Source organism: Mastigoproctus giganteus, chromosome 1, assembly GCF_048544385.1.
Source record: "Mastigoproctus giganteus isolate SK-2022 chromosome 1, ASM4854438v1, whole genome shotgun sequence".
In the NCBI taxonomy this organism is placed as follows: Eukaryota; Metazoa; Arthropoda; class Arachnida; order Uropygi; family Thelyphonidae; genus Mastigoproctus; species Mastigoproctus giganteus.
The window spans coordinates 36,612,025-36,630,494 of NC_143575.1; the positions used below are offsets into that span (position 1 = coordinate 36,612,025).

The window sequence follows — 18,470 nt, forward strand, 5'->3', positions numbered from 1 at the left end:
AATGGTATTAATTGCTGCTGATCCAATTCCTGCATCTTTCTATAACTGCTGATACGTAATTATTCGATTATCTCTCAGTAAAAATCTTAACAGCTCAATTTTTTCACAGCTGTTGATGGCCTTCCTGAACGAGGTTCATCTTAAATTGGTTTTTCCAAATTTAAATTAATTAAACCAATTAAAAACTGTTGCAATTGATGGTGCTTGATTTCCTAAAGCATATGCTAACATTTCATGGGATCCTTTAGCAGTTAGATTCTATTTAAAATCATATAAAATCGTGGTACATTAACTTTGATTAATCTCCAGTTTGGCTTATGCAATCTTAAAAAAAAAAAAAAAAAAAAAATAAGCATCTTGTCAAAAAAATTGCATCCTCCAACAGTTACTATTTGAAGGATTTTAATGAAACTGGGCATTTAGGCTAAATAAAGAATGTAGATTTTAATGGTACTATTTATTTTTATTTACTGTTATTATTTAACATCGATTGCAAAAAGTTTTGGGTGGCCCTTGTACTTTGAATATGAAAAACTGAGAGAAGCAAAAATATTCTTTGCATTAGTAGAGGCATATGATGCAAGAAAGCAAGCTTATTCAGCATCAGCCAAAAAAAAAAAAAAAAAACAACCACTACTCCCATTTCACCCCTCCGTTCGTTCGAAATACCTGTCCAGCTGAGCTTTAAATTTATTTAGGCTATCAACTTCAACAACAAGCGATGGGAGTCTATTCCACAAACCAACTGCCTGCTGGCTAAAGGCAAATTTCCGTACATCTATCCGACATCCGTCCTTCCTCAATTTGAATTTATGCCCTCTCAGGTGATTATTCTGAGCAAGAGGAAGAAACCCATCGGCATTGACCATGCTCAAACCATTCAGGGCTTTATACACTTCTATCTGATCATCTCGCTGGTGCCTAGTCTCCAGACACTGTAATTTGCAAAACTTAAGCCTTTCTTTGTAAGAGCAACCCTTTGTTCCATTCACTAATCTTGTTGCCCTTCTCTGTACTCGTTCGAGCAGCTCTACATCCTTCTTGAAATGAGGCCTCCAGACCTGTATACAGTACTCAAGGTGTGGCCTGACCAATGCCTTATACAAGGGAATAATCACATCCTTATCCCTGCTAGAAAAATTCCTGTATATCATTGACAAGACACCATGAGCTACTCTTGCAGCTCGTCTGCACTGCTCAGAGAACTTCATATCTGCCTGCACAATTACCCCCAGGTCCTTTTCATTCTCTACCACTGTCAGCGTAGTACCACAGAGTTGATACGTTGATCTGGGTTTACTGTTTCCCATATGTAGTACTTTACATTTGTCAATGTTAAACGTCATTTGCCACCTCTCAGCCTATCTGCTCAACCTTTCCAGATCCTGTTGCAGCAGCATAGTATCAGTAGTGTCCTTAACAACCCTGCCAACCTTGGTATCGTCTGCAAACTTGGACATTAAGCCTGATACACCATCATCAATATCATTTATAAATACAGAAAACAACAATGGACCCAACACTGAACCCCGAGGAACTCCACTAATAACATTAGTCCACGTTGAGCAGTGTCCATTGATTACCACTCTGTCTTCTGCCACTCAACCATCCCTTTATCCATAGCAGCAATTTGCCTCCAATGCCACACTTCTCCAATTTGTGCAGCAGTCTTCCATGCGCAACAGTATCAAAAGCCTTTCTAAGATCCAAATATATAATATCAAAGTTATTCCCTGCATCCAGTTCTTTTGTGACTACATCATAGTATCCAATCAAATTGGTCAGGCAAGACCTGCCCTTAACAAAACCATGCTGTGTCTGAGCTATAACTGAATTCTTGTCCAGATGATCCTGCAGTGCTTCTTTAACCAGTGCCTCCATTAATTTTCCTGGAACCGAAGTTAAAGTAACAGGTCTATAATTACTTGTTAGCCTTTGATCCTCCTTTGTGAATTGGGGTTACATTTGCACATCTCCAGTCCATGGGTACCTCCCCTGAGTCCAAAGAAGCTCTCATAATTATGGCTAGGGGTTTGCTTACTTCCTTTGCTGCCTCCTTTAATATAACTGGATAGATCCCATCCACCGCTGGTGCCTTTTTTATGTTTATCCTCAGCAATTTCTCCTCCACTTTCCTCTCAGTTATTAGAAAATAATCTTGCTCACTGCCAATGTTTACTTCACCTACGACATTCCCCTTCCTGAATAACTCCTCATGTGTGAATGTAGATGCAAAATACTCGTTTAGATTGTTAGCCACCTGAGCAGGATCCTCAACTGTTGAACCATCAACATCCAGTGGACCAATCTGATTCATCCCTTTCCTTCTTGAGTTTAAATAGGTAAAGAACTCTTTTCTGTTTTTCTTTGCGTCCTTTGCCAAGGATTTCTCATAATCTGCCTTTGCCTGCCTAATCTCCTTTGTGACTTGGTTACAGACCAACTTATATCTATCATAGGCTTCCATGTCACCCATTAATTTGTATGTATCCCATGCATTTTTCTTCTCTGCCATATGTCTCATTAGTTCATCTGACAACCATTTAGGCCTGAACCTTGAACAATATTTCTTGGTTGGTATGTAAAGCCTGGTAGCTTCCAAGATTAGTTCCTTGAATGCTTCCCATTTTGAATTTGCTGTTGGTAACATCATCAGTTGGTCCCACTGTATAGAATTTAAATACTGTCTCAGACCTTCATTGAATACAACTTCTAAAATGATGGTGTGCATATATCTTTTACAGTTTAGGTGGGTTGAATTATTTAAAAAAAGGGGGGGGGGAAGTTGAACTCTGTCTGGAATGTTATGAAGAGGTTCTGTTTGGTGGGCCACTTAGTGGCTGACCTGTTTAATCATAGTGGGATTGCTATGATGCCCATCATAACTTCCAAAGAAATGGCTTGTACTACCCTTTTCCCACTCTTCTATTATGTAGTAGAAGGTGGAGGCTTCAATTTGCAAATTGAAGCCTCCACTAACTCTTAAACCATCACTTGGCAACTTTTAAATTTTTATTTTTTTAAATTTTGGAATAAAATGAAATTCTATGTATCTTATCCCCCACCAGTATTCTCTAAATGGTGGTACAGTATTGTATGTTTTAGTTTCAGGTTACTAGAGTTAAGAGAGGTCAGCTGTTTGTTTAGCATCTGAACATTTCATTTTTTTTTAATTAGGTGGGTTCAAACACTGCTTATCCAACAGCCATAATTTATCCCTACCCTTTAGTTGAGGGTTATGAATTATGGGTCATATATCTATGCCAATAGCAAATTATAATTTGTCTGTTTGCTGTCTTGTTTGTTTGTTTGTTTGTTGTTTGGTTTTTAGGAGCATTAGCAACTAAGGCCATATTGCTCCGGGATATGCGGTGGTCATTCCCTGACCTTTCCGCATCCTCCGTATTTGATGGTGACGGGCTCGAACCCCGGTCTAATCAAGAAGCGTGTGCTACGCACTGCTGCTCCTTCCCACCTGGCTACGGAGGGGCAGCTTGCTGTCTTGTGTATTTTTTTGAAAATTGCTTTTTGGAGGGTGCAAAATGAAAAACCACAACTTGTGGGGGGTTAATAAAACTGTTTTCAGTTCAACAAAAAAGCTAAAAATAAATTTTTTATAAAAAAAAATGGCATCTAACAGATGATTCATGAATAGATATTTCATTTTGGGGTGTCAAGGGTGGCATAAGCAAAGTGCTGCTATTGCTTTGTGTGATGAATTGTTGGTTTTATAAGTATCAGCATGTTGAGCCATATTATTCTGTGTACGAGCATATATTCACTAGCTGATTTGCATGTTGTTCTGCCTGAAAAACTACAACTCATGGAATGGAGACCCTACTCTGTCCATGTGATGTGAGTTTATATGCCATGTAGTACTGCTAATATCACAGAGCCCCAGACATTGCCTTCTGAGGTGCAGATGCCACACCTCAACTCCTGCATGTGTTGGGTAATCCTAGTGGTTGCCTTCATCAACATATACTAAGCATTCAAAGTGTGAGGATCTTTAATATTTTTACCTAGAATTGCTAACAGTCCACCATGAAGCTGCAAACAGGGGATTTGGCTATCACAGAATGACTAAATTAGTTACATTAAAACCGTAAGTGAGACCTGAATATAATCTCCATCAGCATTTTAGTCTTCTAAGTGCATGCATTAGGAATCTAGAAGATTAAAGGGTGTCATTATCAGAAGAATGTCCACAACAAACATCAGGGACCAAAGTACAAATCTTCTCTTTCTGTTTTGAACAGAAGTATATATATACAATAACATTAGAAAGTATTACTTATGTCTTCCAATTGAAGTTGTCCAAGCTTCTGGAGCGTAATACCCTGTATAAAAATTGAGTGGAATATTATCTCATTTTGGCAGGTCTATTATGGTGAATATCAAGATCCACATTTGGAGAAACTTGCCAGCTTAGTATTAATTTAGTATTCATCTGACCTTCCTGATCTGTTATCTGAAGATTTGTGATTTTGCAGATTTGAAATCCAGAGTATACATGGATCACTTTGCAATGGTTTTTGGAATAAAGAAGCGGTATAAAGGAAAGACTTGTTAATTCCAACTGAATATCAAAATTATTTTTTGAATACATATGCTAGCTGCTAGAGAAGTATGAACAACTTGGAAACGGTTGGGTTAGTAATGGATATGCTGAGCAGTTTCTGCTTTAAAGCTATGAAATGTTTTGCTGACATCACTTTGTGCATCAGTTGTGATATTTGTAACTAAAGTTTATTCCATAAAAAATACTGCATTCATGTGAGACTAGTAGTTCTCTCATAATGGTACCTGCCAGCTTTTCAGATTTATGAAAGGTTTCATCTTTTTGATCCTCTCTCTCTCTTGCCATCCTAATGTAATTTTTTCTTGACAAAAAAACAAAACTGTTGGTTAAAAATTTGTCTTCTCTTTCTGATGAAACTTTGGAAATCATTTTGACAGTCTAGGCAGCAGGGCCATTGTTATAAACAAAACTTTGGCTCAGCATTTCTGAAGAGGGCAGAAATACTGAGCCAAAAGCATCTTGCTTAAAGCATCAACTGTTGGTGGCATCTAACAGACAGTCCAAGTCAGAACTCCACAGACAATAAAATCCTAGGTGCACTAATGTTTGAAAGCATACAGTATTGGTAAACCATCCTGTGGATGTATCCTAGTATAAAATGAATATGTTATCAGTGAAAATTAATTTCAAGTCTAAAGTCCAGATAAAAAAAATGCTTTTATTTTTCTGTTAAAATTGCAAAATTTCTGGCTTTTTGAGTTAGCAGCTATTTTTAAACAACTTTTAATTCTTTCCAAACTCTTGGAATACCCTGTATAATGGGGGGGGGGGAAAAAAGTGTGATAAATAATAATTGTATAAAATTAAATACAATGAAGTTAATTCTCATTCTTTTGTATACATCTTGTTGTCTGCTGGTCACTCTGTGGACAGTGGACTCCCAAATTCTCTTTGAATTTTTTTTTTTTTTTTTTTTTTTTGACAAGTAGTATATAAATTAAAAATTTAGAGAATAAATTTGTTTCATATACAAAAGTTTTCCTAGAAAAGTAGTTAATTAGTTATTTTTATATAGGTACAAGAGTATAAAGATAAGGTCAAATCACAGGTATGTATGTTTTTCACACAACGTTAAGTCTTTAATTGAGTTAATTTTTTTTTTAATGAGAAGTAGCGGGAAAATTTATTTTTATTTTTGATCCATTCAAAAAAGAAAAAAAAAAAAAGGCTAGTGTTAAGGCTAATGTGCATTATTTTATACCTTATTTTTATGTGTTAAATATAAAAAATAATTCAAAACTCTTAAACTCTGCTATTTTTTGTGCTTCGGTTTATTGTTAAAAATTATGGATTTCATTTCAGTTGGTTTTATCAGTATTTATGGGAAAACTGGTTTGCTTGTAGTGAAATTAAAAGGTATCCACATATTTTGGTATATACCTTTTTTAATTTCACTGCAATTTTATTTATTTTGTTATTATTTATTTTTAATTAGAAGCTTAGGAAGGTCCCCTGAAGTAAACAAACTGCTAGAATTACCAGAGTGGCAACATTGTTTCTTTTGCTATGAAAAGAACAAAAAATCTTTCAGGTGCCAGTCTGTATTATTTTGCCTTTAGCTTGGTACAGAAATGGTTCTCCAAGCAAAGTAAATACAATAATACAAGAAGTGAAATAGGATAGTATTTGTAATGTCAAAATGATGCAAGGTTGCAAACATATATTGTATATCAGCCATTAAAAAAAAAAAAAAAAAGCACAGGTATGCACGCACACACATTGCACTTCATTTGCTTATCCATTCTAACAATTTAGAATGGATAAGCAAATGAATGTGGAAGTTTATTCCAACAAATATTGTTTCCTCTATATCAAGAAAAATTGGGTTTTCTTTTTCCCTCTTGGCATTAATTTTGTTCTAAACAGCTGCTCTCTGTACAAATCCTAAATCTGCCCTACCATGGAATATTGTTCTCATATCTGGGTTGGTGTCCTCAAAACCTTTCCCAGTCTCCTAGACTATTTGAAGGAAGGTAATGAAGTTAATTAGCGATCCACATCTTACAAATTCTCTTCACTCACAGCATTGCAGATGTTCAGTTTTTGCTGTGTGCCTTTTCTGTAGCTACTTCCATGGGCACCGTTCTTCTGAATTGGCACCTGTAATTCTACTGCTCTCTTTCAAACCTGCTGCAATTAGTAAACCTCCATTCACTATCCAAATCCGAACTCACAAAACCAATGTTTTCTCTTTCTCATTTTTCCATTCTATTCTTTGGAATGACCCTCTTTCATATGCATATCCTGAAAATTATGGTCTACAGAAATTAAAGTCTAATGTCCACAAATGTCTTCTGCCCTTTCAATGTTTAGCTCATACGTGCATAGGGCTTACAATACCGGCATTTTGGTATTTTTAATTTATGAAACCTGGATACCGGTATTCCAAAAAAACGTTTTTCTCAATAAATTTTGATGACAATTAATGAAGTAAGGAAAAAAACAAGTACTGTAATTACTTGAATTCAAGTTTTAAATAAACATTTATTGCAATAATAAATATTCTGAAAAAAATCATTAAAAATACAGTTATTCTAAAAACAAAAAAATACATATTGTTACTGCAAAGTTTAGTTATGTTTAAGCATCCACACTACCTGTCCGAATAAAGTAAGCTCTTAAGAAAAGTGGATCAATAGTGTGATTGTTTAAAATGGATCTAATTTTGGTACATACAATGTGATCAGTGGCAGAAAACGTCCTTTTGAATTCTATTCTGGTACTATTGTACTGAGATAATCGTAGACGATCTCAGTCCATATTTTATAGGCTTTGAACTTTTTTAGCAAAAATAGTTAAAAGTATTTCATTAATTTCCGACTCAAGTTCATCTTTTAAAATCTCGGAGTCAGGCAATTTCTTATTTTTGAAAGAATTTGCGGAAAACTGATGTTCAATGTTGGTCTTCCATGGTTGAATTATGCTCATTTTCTGAAGGAGAAAAGTTTTATTAAGTGAAGTATAATTTTCACTATAGTATCTTTACTGAGTCTGGGAGAGAGCAAAAGAGTGGGGATAAGGAATAAAGAAGAGAGCAAAGAGTGCAGTTAAGGAATTCTTCACATATATAAATGCAAAGAAGAGAAGGACAAATCAGATCGGACGCATATGTAATTGCCTGGGATAGTATTAGATATCCCAACTGATGTTGCAGGTGAACTCGACAGTTACTTTGTATCGTTATTTACAGGAAACCCTTCACGTCAATGAGAAATTATGGGAATGAAGTTGAAAAAAATTTAATTAATGATGTTGAAATTTCACATGTTGATTGAATGAGAACTTTCGTGCCCACAGGCGTGTAAGGCTCCTGTGGTTGATGGCATATACCCTATAATTTTAATGGAGGCGACAAAGTGAGTGCATTGAACCAATAAGGCTAGTTATGAAAGCATCACTGGACTCAGGAGAGATTCCGTTGGATTGGTGTAAATTGGAACATAAAGGCAGTTCTAGGAGCTTAACGGGAAATTACCGACCAGCCAGTCTAACTTCAGTAGTAGGGAAAATCATGGAGACAATGATCAAGGGTGGAATTCATGATCATTTAGATGGAAATGGAATTCTGTAGGATACACAGCACAGTTTTGTAAAAGGAAAATAATGTTTAACAAATCTGGTTAGCCATTTTGACAGGTCACTCGTGAGCTGGATTTAGGGAATAATTTCAACATTGTTTACGTGGATTTCAGCAAAGCATTTGACTCAGTCCCACATGAACGGTTATTTTATAAGTTGGGAGCAGGCTGGAATCATAGGGAAAATCCTTAGATGGATAGCATGATGGTTTGAGGGGACCAGGCAGGGGGTTGTGATAAATGATTATTCCTCAGATTGGGTTAATATGAGAAGCGGGGGTTCCCCAAGGATCAGTATTGGGACCACTGTTTTTGATTATCTTAAATGACATCTATGAAGGGATATAGGGTGTGATGTCTAAACTTGCAGATGATGTAAAGATCAGTAGTGTAGTTAATGATCGCCGCCAAGCAGAGCTTCTTCAGAGTGACCTAGATACACTTCTGGGATGGAAAGTGGCAGCTATGCTTTAATTCAGCAAAATGCAAGGACCTGGGGAACAGCAACCCCAAAATAACTTATACATTTGGTGGAGTTGAACTAAAGTCAGTAGTGGAGAAACGGGTCTTGGGAGTTACAATATGGTCAGACATGAAGTTGTCCAAGAATTGTAGACAGGTTGCAATGTTGCATGGTGTCCTATCGATGATTTATCGAACATATGCTAGTAGAGATAAGGACGTCATAATCACATAAAGGTGATTTTATAACTTTTATGTGATTAGATTATAAACTATATATTTTTTTAAATTAGTACCGAAAAACCGGTATTGTAAGCCCTATACGTGCAGTACTAATCATGCTTATGTGTTTTCATAAAAAAAAAAAAAAACACACATGCCTGAAAAAACATTAACACTTTTGCTGCCAGATTTTTCAACAACCGTTTTGACCCAGGATTGAAAACCATTGGATTGAATCAATCTGAATTGGAAAGGGCAGAGACATTTTTGGGTTCTCTTCTCACTACGACTGACTTAATTACCCTCCAGCAAGGGTTGCTTGATTTAAAAAAAAAAAAAAAAAAATCTGGTTTTTCTTCTGTGAAATTGGAAGAAAAAGTTCAATAAATAGGGTGGTTCTCCCTCCAAGTGGATTAAAAATTCGGTGCTACATATTTGCACGAGGAAGCCATGAATGTGTTAGTCACTGGTATCCATTAGTCTTTAGCATTCTTAGAATTTTGCCTGGTATGAAGTGTTTCGAGTGGAATGTGCATGCATCTGTAATGATTTTATAAACTTAAGTTAGAGAGACTATTATTTTATATTTTATTTTTATAATATTCTCTTTTTTTCATCAAAATTAATAAAAGTTTTGTTACATTGAAAAATAATATAAAAAAACTTATTTTAAATTGTCTGTCACACCATAACTGGGGATGCCAGTACTGCTGGGTTCTGGGGATATCCAGAAGCAGCAGTGGTGGTTTTCTAAAGTATTGATATCAAGGCTTTGATCTATTCAGTTCAGTTTTGTACTGGCCAATCAACTGAGCTCTCCATCTCAACATTTCTAGTCACTTAAGTAAGAAAAATGACTTTGGCTCAAGGTGAGCTGATTAATTAAATTTGCTCTGTTTTACGTTCCTATTTTGGAACATGGCAAAGCTAGCTCATGAGCTATTTATTGAACACATTGATTTTTCAATGTTGCTGTCTGTTATTGTTCATCCCAAAAGACAGTCATAGCCCATAAAAATACTATGCCTATTCAAAAAAGGCACCTTGCTCTTTCGGACAGTTAAGCTTTGCATGGGGTGAATTATTCATCTTAAACTGTTCAGCAAAATTGCTAACCACTGCTGTGAACAGTTTGATTTATTAGGCTAAGCTTTAATTACATTAATGACATATTAGTATATTGAAAGAATGTAATGGTTTTATACAATAATACTAAGCCTTTCAGATTGTAAAACTAATAAAGAAATATGGTGCAAGGAAGCCTAAGGCTTATGCTGCACCAGCCAAAAAAAAAAAAAAAAAAAAAAAATTTCGAGAGAGAGAGAGAGAGAGAGAGAGAGAGAGAGAGAGAGAGAGAGAGAGAGAGAGAGAGAGAGAGAGAGAGAGAGAGAGAGAGAGAGAGAGAGAGAGATGATATCCAGCTCAAGACCCTGGGACGAGATGATTGAGGTTTAATGAGAGAAACTTGCATTCTTGGGTTATAATGTTATCTTCATCTCTTGTTTCTCAGTGTGGAAGGAATGCTCCTGAAAATAGTGGTTTCAGAACTTTTATGTTGCTGTACCCTTCGCCAGGTTAACAGAAATTTTGATTGAGCTACCTTTATTTGTCCTGAATAATTTTTGAAAATATTATATCTCCATTAAGGCGCCTCCGTAGCCAGGTGGGAAGGAGCAGCAGTGCGTAGCACACGCTTCTTGATTAGACCGGGGTTCGAGCCCGTCACCACCAAATACGGAGGATGCGGAAAGGTTAAGGAATGACCGCCGCATATCCTGGAGCAATATGGCCTTAGTTGCTAATGCTCCTAAAAACCAAAAACAACAAACAACATATCTCCATTAATCAAGACTTTGAACAAGTCTTATTCTTCATGCGAGTTATGCATAGAGATTTATACAAATTACCTACCCTCTTATACACCACAATAAAATCATTTGTTATTCAGTAATACATTACAGTATCTTTTCCACAGCCTTAATTACTTGCAAACCGTATTAAAGCTCAGAAAACACAAATTCCAAAGAGACTGATGCTTAAAAATTGTCTTAAGCCCAGTGATAAACTTTAACAGTTTTTTTTATAGGTTAAAAAGTACGTAAACAGTCTGCTGTGTGCCAATTAACTTTGTTATTGAACAATCCATTTTGCAGGGGGCTGAAATTGTTGTTATATTAGGAGGAGAAAAGGAAAATCAAAAAAACATTTTTTATTAGAAAATTAAAAAAAAGCTAAACAGAAAGAGTGATAAAAATATTTCTGACCTGTGGAATTGGTTATTCAGTAAGAGTTAGATGAAGGGATGCTTGGGTAATTTTTAACCGATTGGTTAAGAAAGTTGATCACTAAGTTAGACATTACTTGCTTATCAGGTCTCATTTTTGAATGTATTTGTTTTCCTGATTTTATCTAGTTTCCAAGTGATCAGGCTCTGTTAAAGGTGCTCTATAATATAATATATGCTCTATAATATATTGCTGAATAATTTATTTTTATTGTAGCTTAAAGAACAGTGTAGGTAATTTGTATCAAACATATCTGCATAGTTTTGTGTATAACATTTCATTTAACCCTCCATCCTTATGCCCTAAATGGAACAAGTGTGCCCAAGTATTAGTATTGGCAATAGCTGCATGACATAACAAGATCTATGGTTTATTCTGCACCAGCCAGAAAAAAAAAATTGATAAAAAAAAAATAATAATCAGAAGAAAATTTAAAAAATAATAATTATTAAGAGAAAAGGAAATAGATAACCTGTGCATTTCCCTCCTCCCATAGGTAATTATCCAGCTGACCTTTGAATTTCCCCAAACTGTCAGCCTCTACCACCCATGTAGGTAACTTATTACAGCAATTTATAACTCGCTGGCTAAAATAAAACTTCCTGCAGTCTTGTCTAAACATCTCTTCCCCCCCCCCCATAACTTGAAATTATGGTCTCTAGTTCTAGATTCATTTGTAACTGAAAATTTCATCCTCATTCATTTTACTTTATGCCTCTCAGAGCCTTAAACACCTCAATCAAGTCTCCTCTAAGGTGTCTAGTTTCCAGGCTCTGCAACCCACATATTCAAGTCTTTCCACATATGGATGCCCTTTTGCCAATCTCACCAGGAAAGTTATGTCTTTGGACCCTTTCAAGAAGCATAATCTGTCTTTAGATGTGGTCTTCATACTTGAACACGGTATTCCAAGTGTGGTCTAACAATAGCCTTATATAATGGGATTATGGCATCCTTATCCCCCTCAACGTGGGCACCTGTACGTGGTGAGGGGACCTCCCAGTGATGCTGCTGGGTTTCCAGATTAGCATCACTGGGATCTAACGCCCATACCTTGGTTCCAGGGTTACATCTTTGGAATCCGGCGTGTGCAGCCGTGCGCCGCGACCCGTGGAAGCGGAAAGGGGGATCCTGGTGGTTGAGGGGCCCAGCCTTAATACACCACTTTGGCCCCTGCTTCGACAAGACGGGCGGTCCCGGACCGGCTCGACTGGGATCAATCGGCGGGTGGTTCTATACTGCTAGGGTCAACTGCGTTCCAATAAGTCTCCCTCCCTTTGGTCCTGGGACGGGATAAAGACTTATTGGTAACGTGGGTATGGTGTTCTAAGCGAACTCGGCGTCCCATTCGTGTACGCAGTACCTGCTAGTTCACGGGTGGGCGCCCCCTCGTAGGGCTCCGTGGTGGGTGAGGTACTTAGGCATCAGACATTTTTTCTTTACTCTCATGAGTAATTTAAATCCTTCTTCTGGGGCCCCAACAAGGCCCCTACCTAATCGATCGTTAGATGAGAGTGAAAGTAATTCAGCTAAAAGAGCCAGAACTGAGGAGAAAACAACATCTGTGACACCTCTTTTCCTCATTCTCCATTCCACCGGAGAGCAGTCACTTGGGAAAATGTCACCCTTCTTCATCCAGAAAGGATTAGAAGGGATGGCAGGTTCACCCAAATCCGTAAAACGGCTGCGTTCTGGAGATATTCTAATAGAAGCATCAAATGTAAATCAAGCTGAAAAGTTTTTGAAAGCCACATCTATAGGGGGAATACCCATCATCACAACCCCTCACAAAACTTTGAACTCTTCAAGAGGTGTGATATCAGAGTGGGATCTTCTTCACGTTTCTGAAGAAGAGATCTGCTCTGAATTAAAAGAACAAGGAGTAACAGCTGTCAAGCGAATATCCATGCGTAAGGATGGGAATCTTGTCCCTACCCGAGTTCTCATCCTAACATTCAACACCCCAAGGCCTCCAAGTTCCATCAAGGCAGGGTACTTAAACTGCCCAGTGAGGATTTACGTTCCAAACCCACTGAGGTGTTTTAAATGTCAAAAGTACGGCCACTCACAAACAGCTTGTCGTGGTAACCCTGCCTGTGCTCGATGTGGTGCTAAAGATCACGAGAGCAAGGAATGTATAGCTCCTAAGCCTAACTGTATTAACTGCCAAGGAGAGCACCCTGCATACTCTCGAGCATGCCAGCGGTGGAAGGACGAAAAGGAGATACAAAAGTTAAAAACGGAGCTAAACATCTCCTACCCAGAGGCCAGAAAACGCATACAACCAATAAATAGCGGAAAGCCTTCATATGCTCAGAAGGTTTCTGCGAAGTGCACTATCGGTACACAAACAGATATGACTATACCACCAAGAGAGTCATTCACGCCGATTGCACGCTATTTATTGAGTTCACAAAAGCCCACCACAAAAACACAATCAGCTGCTACTCCAATATCCGTACCTCCTAGTGCTCCACCACTAACAAAACCAAGTGGTAAAAAAGAGCAACCAAAATTAACAGAATCAATGGATGTAGTGGACAAGGAGGTACCGGACGATTCAGTCTTGCAACTCTTCGTGGAGGAAGAAATGGACACCGGACAGCGTCCATTCTTCCCCAAAAAAGATAAAGCCAAGACTGATAAAATTAAGCCCTCAGCACCTCGGAAGCCGCCTGATGGACCCACCAAGCCAAAATAATGGCTAAATTCCTACAATGGAATTGTCGTGGATTCCGGCGAAATACAGATGACATCAAGGCCCTCCTGCAAAAGCATGAGCCAGTTTGCTTTTGCTTGCAGGAGACATATCTAAAGGCAAATGATGATCCCACCATGCATAACATCACAATCTTTCGTAAGGATAGAATTGCGGATGGTCCTGCTCATGGAGGAGTGGCTATCCTTGTGAGTAATCAGACCCCAGTTCAGCCTTTGCTAATTACAACCAGCATAGAGGCTGTTGCAATTCGCCTTACAGTGGGATTTTTATTAACGGTCTGCTCTATTTATTTGCCACCTGGGACTGACATCTCCCAGGAAGACCTTGATGATCTTCTAACGCAGTTGCCAGCCCCTTTCTTACTTCTTGGGGATTTTAATGGACATAACACCCTGTGGGGTAGTGCTAACATCAATGGAAGGGGACGGGTCATAGAGCGTATGCTCAATGACAATGCCCTTTCCCTTCTAAATACTGGAACAAACACCTTCTTCTATATGCCTACCCGTACTTTTTCTGCCATTGATCTCTCTATCTGCTCCCCTTCTCTACTCCCATCACTCACTTGGGAAGTGGAGGAGAATCCATACGGAAGTGATCACTTCCCTGTGATAACCTTGTTACACAGTGGGAGACCATGTCTTCCTTTTAGGTTACCACGGTGGAAGTTTGATCAGGCTGACTGGAATGCCTTCCAACATCAGGCAAATTTTGAACTCAGTACAGTCAGTCAGGAGCCTATCAATGACGCAGTAACGTACATCACAGAAATCATTGTCCAAGCAGCTGCGAATGCTGTTCCAAAAACATCTGGCCGGTTTCCACCATTTCCCAAACCTTGGTGGAATTCACAATGCACAGCAGCAAAAAAGGCTCAAAACAAAGCGTGGGGGATATTCCGTCGATACCCTACCACTTGTAATCTAATAGCCTTCAAGCGTGCACGAGCCAAAGCACGCTACATTCGCCGTCAGAGTCAAAAGGAATCATGGATCCGTTTTACATCATCTATTAACCAGGCTACCAATTCTAAGGTAGTGTGGGATAAAATCCGGAAAATGAAGGGAAAATATACATCCCACCCTTCTTCAATCCTAGATTATAATGGATGCGCTATTGCAGATCCAACTGCAATAGCCAATGCTCTTGGGGAAACATTCTCTAACATCTCCGCAACATCTTCGTATTCCCCAGAGTTCCTGGTCCTGAAACATAAAATCGAAAAGCAGGCACTTAATTTCAAGTCCAAGGGCCTCTATCCCTACAACGGGGCATTCACTATGCAGGAACTGAAGAGAGCCCTCACTTTTTCTAATGCAAGTGCTGTTGGACCAGATGGCATCCATTATGAAATGATTAAACGGCTTTCACCAAAATCTATGGATTATCTGCTCCTTCTTTATAACAGAATCTTTATTGAAGGGCAGTTTCCGGACTCCTGGCGGAAGGCAATCGTCCTTGCTTTTCCTAAGCCAGGAAAGGATCCAAAAGTCACCACCAATTATCGTCCTATAGCTCTGACTAGCTGTCTGTGCAAAATCCTGGAGAGAATGGTTAATTCTCGTTTAATATGGTACTTAGAAACAAATGACCTTCTCTCCAACATCCAGTGCGGCTTCCGAAGGAACCGGTCCACTTTGGACCATCTTATTAGATTGGAAACATCCATCCGGGATGCTTTCCTAAAACGCGAACACTTGGTGTCGGTGTTCTTTGACATGGAGAAAGCGTATGACACAACTTGGAGATTTGGCATCATAAAAGATCTGCATAGCCTTGGTCTTAGGAGGCGCCTCCGTAGCCAGGTGGGAAGGAGCAGCAGTGCATAGCACACGCTTCTTGATTAGACCGGGGTTCGAGCCCGTCGCCACCAAATATGGAGGATGCGGAAAGGTCAGGAAATGACCACCGCATATCCCGGAGCAATATGGCCTTAGTTGCTAATGCTCCTAAAAAAAAAAAACCAAACCAACATTGGTCTTAGGGGACGACTCCCCATTTTTATTGAAAACTTTTTAGCCGATCGATCTTTCCAAGTTCGTGTGGGATCCTCACTCTCTCGTTCCTTTAGCCAAGAGGAGGGAGTACCACAGGGATCAGTTTTAAGTGTCACGCTTTTCGCCATCAAAGTAAATTCCATCACAGAACAACTTCCTCCAACCGTAAACGGTGCCCTCTATGTTGATGACTTTAGCATATTTTGTCAGTCATGCAACATGAGGGTTATTGAAAGACAACTGCAGAAAGCCATTGATCGCCTCAACTCCTGGGCACTTGAAAATGGTTTCAGGTTCTCGCCGGAGAAGACCGTTTGCGTACACTTTTGTCGTAAGCGTAATCTTCATCCTGAACCTGAATTAAGGCTCGGACAAAATGCTATTCCAGTTGCGGCGGATACAAAATTTCTGGGACTCGTATTTGATAAAAAGTTGACCTTTCTTGATCACATTCGTCAACTCCGCACCAAGTGCACAAGAGGGCTAAATATCCTCCGCTCTCTCTCCTCTACATCTTGGGGAGCAGACCGATGTACCCTCCTTCGGCTTTACCGTGCACTTGTGCGATCCAGACTAGATTACGGGTCCCTGGTATACAATTCGGCCAGAGACAGTGTACTTCGTTGGCTGGATCCTGTCCATCATCTGGCACTCCGTACCGCTATTGGAGCATATCGAACATCTCCAGTCCAGAGCTTATACGTCGAAGCAAACGAACCGCCGTTATCGCTTCGTCGTAAGCAGTTGTCTCTAAACTACGCTCTAAAACTGAAATCCCTGCCAGACCACCCTACGTGGCTATCCGTTTTTGAGCCACGATGGGAAAATTTGTATAACACACGTAAGACTGCCAACCGACCTTTTGGTATTCGTGTCCAAGAGCTGCTCAAAGAATTTAATATCAAGGTAGACAAGGTTGCCCAAACACCGAAGCAACCCCTTCCACCCTGGCATGCTCATTTCCCGTCATGTGACTTGTCACTTAGAAATTGGGGAAAGTCGGACACTCCATCGTCTGTCTACCTGCAGCTTTATTCAGCACACCGAGCTGAATATTCTGACTTTGCGCCAGTTTACACAGACGGCTCGAAGTCGGAATCATATGTGGGATCTGCTGCTGTCTTTACAGACAGCATTACATCAGAGCAGATTCCCTCTGAATGCAGCATATTTACTGCAGAGCTGCTCGCTATAGAGTTAGCCTTGGATCACATTAGTAAATGCGAATACCAACGGTTCATTTTGTATACCGACGCTCTCAGCGTGTTACAGGCTTTAATATCTGTGAGATATAATTCTCATCCAGTTCTGTCTAGCATTCAGCAGAAGATTCACTTCCTCCGAGAACGTGAATATGATATCCGCTTCTGCTGGATTCCCAGCCACATTGGGATTAAGGGAAATGATTTGGCTGACAATGCAGCCAAATCAGCAGTTCCCAATAATAATCGCTGCCTGTCAGTCCCTTATACAGACTGCAGGCGAATAATACACGAAAAGATACACTCCCAATGGCAGGATTCGTGGAATAGACAGAATGCGAATAAATTATATCTTATAAAGCCTTTAATTGAACCGTGGCAGTCTAGTCTGCGCAGGAATCGTAAAGAGGAAGTTGTTCTCGCCCGGACCCGCATAGGACATAGTCATTTGACTCATTCGTTTTTGCTGAGGGCTGATGACCCTCCTATGTGTGAGTCCTGTGGCACAATTTTATCAATTAGACACATTTTAGTTGACTGTCCAGATTTTAGCAATATCCGTTTTACCGCTTTTAGCCATCTGACTGAGCCGTATACACTCAGTCAGATTTTATCTGACAATGACAATGTGTCTGCTATTTTTAGCTTTTTGAAAGCAATAAACGTTTTTAATCGTATTTAAAATTCATGTTATTATTATTTCGTTTATTGATTTATCATTGTAATTAGATCTGGACACGGTGGCCTAATTAATTAGGTCACTGAGATGTTAAATTTTTATATATTACCTGGTCTTGGCGCATTATAGCCTTAGATGCTAATGCGCCAATAAAACCAAACCAAACCAAACCAAACAAAGCATCCTTATCTCCACTAGCAATTGTCAATAAATCATCTATAGCAGGAGTGCCACTTAATTTGTGATATGATCTACTTTTTTCTTTCAAAATGTGCCGCGATCTACCATCTCAAAAATTACATTGCACAAATTGAGGGATGATTGTATATTTAAAATTCGTCGTGATCGACCGAAATTAAATCCGCGATTGACTCGTTGGCCATCCCTGATCTATAGCACACCATGGGCCTTCCTTGCAACCTGTCTACAATGCTCGGAGAACTTCATGTCCGGCCGTATCGTAATCGTAACAAGTGGCATATGCAAAGTTTTTTTTTAATTATAAAATATTAATTTTAGCACTTGTACTGAATTGAAGAGTTCTATTATGATTTTACAGACCACGGTTACAAAATATCAAATAAAAATAAATGTGGGAAACCAGTAACAATAAAAATATTTTTATCATATTTCTTAGTATTTTTTTTTTAGAAAGGCCACTCATCCTCTGAATTGAAAGACAGTTGCCCATGTGGTATCTGCAGTTGCCACATGAATGGCTGTTTGTGTGTTGTGGGTGAA

At 38.9% G+C, this 18,470-nt stretch overlaps 1 protein-coding gene across 2 annotated transcripts in view; it reads left to right on the forward strand.

Moving 5' to 3' along the window:
• Positions 1–18,470, forward strand: part of REG (proteasome regulator gamma) — a 260,001-nt gene that overhangs the window by 58,023 nt on the left and 183,508 nt on the right. For both annotated transcript variants that reach the window (XM_090379525.1, XM_090379534.1), the window contains exon 2: positions 5,598–5,630. In XM_090379525.1, the coding sequence (XP_090235651.1) occupies positions 5,598–5,630 (33 nt within the window). The remainder of the gene's footprint in view (positions 1–5,597; positions 5,631–18,470) is intronic.